Below are 4788 nucleotides of genomic sequence, written 5' to 3'. Positions count from 1 at the left end.
AGAGGTCATAAAATGGGGCAAAATTCACTTAACAAATGTCTTACTTAGCAAGGGAAAATTTAGGCACAATTGAAGTTTTCATAAAAGTAAAGGAGATGAGTTAGATTTTAGATCAACCTAAGGTAATGTCTCAGGAACAATCCCAAGTAATAAAAACAGTCTTAATTTTGGTAAAATTTTAGATTAGACTGATGATGAAGCTGAAATTACAGATAAAATTAGCCTGACAAGTTAAGAAGCTAATTTCCTAACTCACACGTTGAGGATAATAGGATGGCTTCTAATAATTAAAATTGGGCAGTTTGTATTGGCAGAGCGGGATTTCAGCTTATTCTAATCTTAACAAGTCCCAAATAGAAATTGCTAGAACATGATAGCCATTTAGAATTGGCAGTATTGAGCTTGACACAGCAGTTTGGCTTGTGGACTGAATCCAGATTAAATTAGTTTAATTTGAGACCCACTGAAATTAATGGACCAAAGTAATGATGATTTAACTAATGCCCCATTGATTTCAGTGTGAACTGTATGCAACTAAGATAAGATGGATTTAACCCAATATTCAGCAGATCCATATGTGACATATGCAGCTAAATTCATAGTGGAGCTCTATGGGATTTCCATCTAATTTTCCATGCAATTACCATCATTTATTCAAATGCCATAATTATTTGATGAACCCATGGCCATCTCCATTCAGGATGAGATACAGAATTATAACAATTTCATCCTTTATAAGCCGAATGAAAATCGTATAGTATTCATATGAGAATGAAGCACACCCTTCTTTGGAATACGTTTTACAATTTAGGGATAAACTATTAGATCATACAAAATTTTCAGAGTAGAAGCTATGGAGAAAAGTACCTTTTCATTGAAAAGATTTTTTTTTAAAATTTAAAAAAGTTTTGTGTACATTCTTATGAAGAAAAAAAAACAGCAATTTACCAAATGTGTTTATTGTGTGCAATTCTGTGTACCATTCATTTGTTCTGTCATCTCAAGCATTCTGAATGGCTATCATGTTGACAGTATTGTTGTACCTGAAAATACAACTTAGAAGCAGGAATACTTTTATTTGGCCAGTTGAAATTTTCTCAAGTGAGCTAATATCCATATGATCATGTAATTTTAATGGTCTTAATAGGATCTCAGATAATAATTTTTCTGACTGTTCCATTAAGAGGTGGTTAAAATTTGACTACTATTATTAACTCCAAATGTCTATAAGATATAAAGAATAATGATTATCTGCTAATAAAACCAAGTAGTCTTGCCGGATTTTTCACATCTTGTGCTAACAGTCCATAAAAATAGAAGATTAACCAAACTCTAGTAGGGGAAGCAACTAGAAAAATAAATGTTCATTGTTTTTATTTGACTTATTTCACAGATTTTTTATTCTTTTTCAGGTTACGTCCAAGAAGATGATCTGAAAGACGAGGAAGACATAAAAGAAGAGGAAGAGGATGATGATGAGAGCAATTCCACGGCTCATCTCCAGGGTAGCAACGACCCAGGAACAGATGAAGAACATGAGGTGGGCCCTGATCCAAGAGGAAGCTTCAGCTACCAGGATTCCCCAGGGAGTCATATCTCCAATCAGGATGCAGAAAACGAATCCTTGCTCAGTGATGCTAGCGACCAGGTGGCAGACATTAAAAGCCTCTGCTCCAAGGAGGCATCAGACTCCAAAGGCAATATCCATCCCAAACATCCAACAGAAGCACATAGCTGCATGGATAAAATGACAGCTGTCTATGCTAATATCCTTTCAGATTCTTACTGGACAGGCTTGGGACTGGGGCTCAAGCTGTCCAGTTCTGATAAGAGGGGATGTGATAATAGAAATGGAGCAAGCAAAAGTGACTTTGATTGGCATCAGGATGCCTTGACCAAAAGCTTGCAGCAGAGTTTACCAGTCCGGCCACTCTCCAAGCCGAACCTTTTCAGCTCAGTTCAGCTGTACAGGCAAAGCAGCAAAATGTGTGGAACTGTATTCACAGGTGCTAGCAGGTTTCGGTGTAGGCAGTGCAGCGCTGCCTATGATACCTTAGTGGAACTTACTGTCCATATGAACGAAAGTGGCCATTACCAAGATGACAACCATAAAAAAGACAAGCACAGATCTACCAGCTATTCCAAGCCCCGGAAAAGGGCCTTTCAGGACATGGATAAAGAAGATGCTCAGAAAGTTCTGAAATGTATGTTCTGTGGTGACTCTTTTGACTCTCTTCAAGACCTAAGTGTTCATATGATCAAAACAAAACATTACCAAAAAGTGCCTTTGAAGGAGCCGGTACCTACCATATCTTCCAAGATGGTAACTCCAAATAAGAAACGTGTGTTCGACATTAATAGGCCTTGCTCTCCAGATTCGACCACTGGATCGTTTGCCGACACCTTTTCTTCTCATAAGAATGCCAATCTCCAGCTATCATCTAACAATCGTTATGGCTACCAGAATGGTGCCAGCTACACGTGGCAGTTTGAAGCTTGCAAATCACAGATTCTCAAGTGCATGGAATGTGGGAGCTCCCACGATACTTTGCAGCAACTCACAACCCACATGATGGTCACGGGTCACTTCTTGAAAGTCACAAGCTCAGCTTCCAAGAAAGGGAAACAACTTGTTTTGGATCCCTTGGCTGTGGAAAAAATGCAGTCGCTTTCTGATGCGTCAGCCACTGACAGCCAGCATTCGAAACCCTCCAGTAATTCATCAACTGATTCTACAGCTCCGGCTTCAGAGCTAAAAAAGGAAAGTAAGCAAAATAAATCTGAGGAAGCAAACAAAGATGAAAAAGTGGTAAAAAATGAAGACTACGAAGATGCTCTTCAAAAACCACTGGACCCAACAATGAAATATCAGTATCTCCGGGAGGAAGATTTAGAAGATGCTTCAAAAGGTGGTGGAGACATTTTGAAGTCTTTGGAAAACACTGTCACCACAGCCATCAATAAAGCTCAGAATGGAGCACCCAGCTGGAGTGCGTATCCCAGCATCCATGCAGCATACCAGCTCTCTGAGGGAACAAAGCCTTCCTTGCCGGTGGGATCCCAAGTTTTGCAAGTTCGACCAACAGTCAGTAATAAACTGAGGCCCATTGCTCCAAAATGGAAAGTCATGCCTATAGTACCCATGACAGCTAATCTAGTCCAGTGCAGTCAGTTGAAAAAAGAAGGAGACCACAAGAAGGAAGCTCATAAGGACTACATTAAAGATGGCAAAAAGACAGATGTGGTTCCTCCATATCAGAATGAAGGAGACTCTCCTCCTCAGGCTGAGATGTGTGTAGAGTCCAAAAAGTCAGAGCTAAGTCCTTTGAAGGAGGAACACAAGACAAAGGAAGAGGAGGAAAAAATAAAAACAAAGGATTCTGTGACATCATCTCTCAGCAATGGATGCCCTACTGGGAACCACACTTCAGAGCTGCCTGGTTTAAATCCGCTCAGTGCCCTGCAGTCTGTGCTGAACAACCATCTGGGCAAAGCAAACGAGCCTTTGCGACCTCAGTCAAACTCCAGCCCCAGTTCAAGTTCAACGTCTTTGTTCCACAAACCAAATTTAAATATAAAAGAGAAGCCTGTTCTGTCTCCTGCATCAACGCCAGCAAAACCTGCCAATGTTACATCGAGGCATTATGTGTTTGAGAGCAACGATCAACCAATTGACCTGACAAAATCAAAGCATAAGAAAGGGGACTCTGTCCAGGCTCAGTCTTGTACTTCCCCACCTCAGAAGCATGCTCTGTCTGACATTGCAGACATGGTCAAAGTCCTTCCCAAAGCAACAACTCCAAAACCTGCTGCATCCTCCAGAATCCCATCAATGAAACTGGAAATGGACGTTCGGCGTTTCGAAGATGTCTCAACTGAAGTCTCCACTTTGCATAAAAGAAAAGGAAGGCAGTCCAACTGGAATCCTCAGCATCTCCTGATCCTGCAGGCCCAGTTTGCATCCAGTCTCTTCCAAACGTCGGAGGGCAAATATTTGTTATCGGATCTGGGCCCTCAAGAACGTATGCAGATTTCCAAGTTTACTGGGTTGTCCATGACTACCATCAGCCATTGGCTGGCGAATGTCAAGTACCAGCTCAGAAAAACTGGGGGGACAAAGTTTTTGAAAAACATGGATAAGGGACACCCCATCTTTTATTGCAGTGACTGTGCATCTCAGTTTAGAACCCCATCAACATACATCGGCCATTTAGAATCCCATTTAGGTTTCCAAATGAAAGACATGAACAAGCTGGCTGTGGAGCAGCAAACCAAGGTAGAGCAAGACATTTCCAGAATTTCAGTTCAAAGATCTCCTGAAACAATAGCTGGAGAAGAGGACACAGACTCTAAGTTCAAATGTAAGTTATGCTCTCGGACATTTGTGAGCAAACATGCTGTCAAACTTCATCTAAGCAAAACACACAGCAAGTCACCAGAACATCATTCACAGTTTGTAGCAGAAGTGGATGAAGAATAACTCCTAAGGTATGCATGCCTTAACTGCAAAAGAGAGAAAGAAAAAGTGTTTTAATGTGATGTTGATCAAAGGAGGGCTCTTAAAGCACTTCTGCTTTATTTAAAGAAAATATTACCTTCCAAAATGCCAATTCCTTTCCAGACCTTGGCTTCTCTGTCTGTAACTGTTGCATGATGGGACAAATTTTTGCATGGACAGCTGCTTCCATTAGCCTGTTTCCATGATGAAAAAAGAAACTTTACACATTGCATTTTTCCCAGTCATGTGCTCTTAAAGACAAAGAGTTCTCTTGCTTGCTGTTGATACCA

The 4788-nt window shown here is 40.7% G+C and overlaps 1 protein-coding gene across 1 annotated transcript; it reads left to right on the top strand.

Annotated features, from left to right (window-relative positions):
* Positions 1–682: 682 nt before the first annotated feature.
* Positions 683–4480, top strand: LOC308679240 (teashirt homolog 2-like; the record flags this gene model as incomplete). Its single annotated transcript, XM_081346829.1, has 2 exons — positions 683–752; positions 1413–4480. The coding sequence occupies 2 exons, from the start codon at positions 683–685 to the stop codon at positions 4478–4480; spliced, it is 3138 nt and encodes a 1045-aa protein (XP_081202955.1).
* Between the last annotated feature and the right edge of the window lie 308 nt (positions 4481–4788).

The sequence above is a fragment of the Vipera berus genome (genome assembly GCF_964194415.1).
Source record: "Vipera berus genome assembly, contig: HAP1_SCAFFOLD_82, whole genome shotgun sequence".
In the NCBI taxonomy this organism is placed as follows: Eukaryota; Metazoa; Chordata; class Lepidosauria; order Squamata; family Viperidae; genus Vipera; species Vipera berus.
Note: the sequence above shows the minus strand (reverse complement) of the source record. Positions and strands in the feature narration are given on the sequence as shown.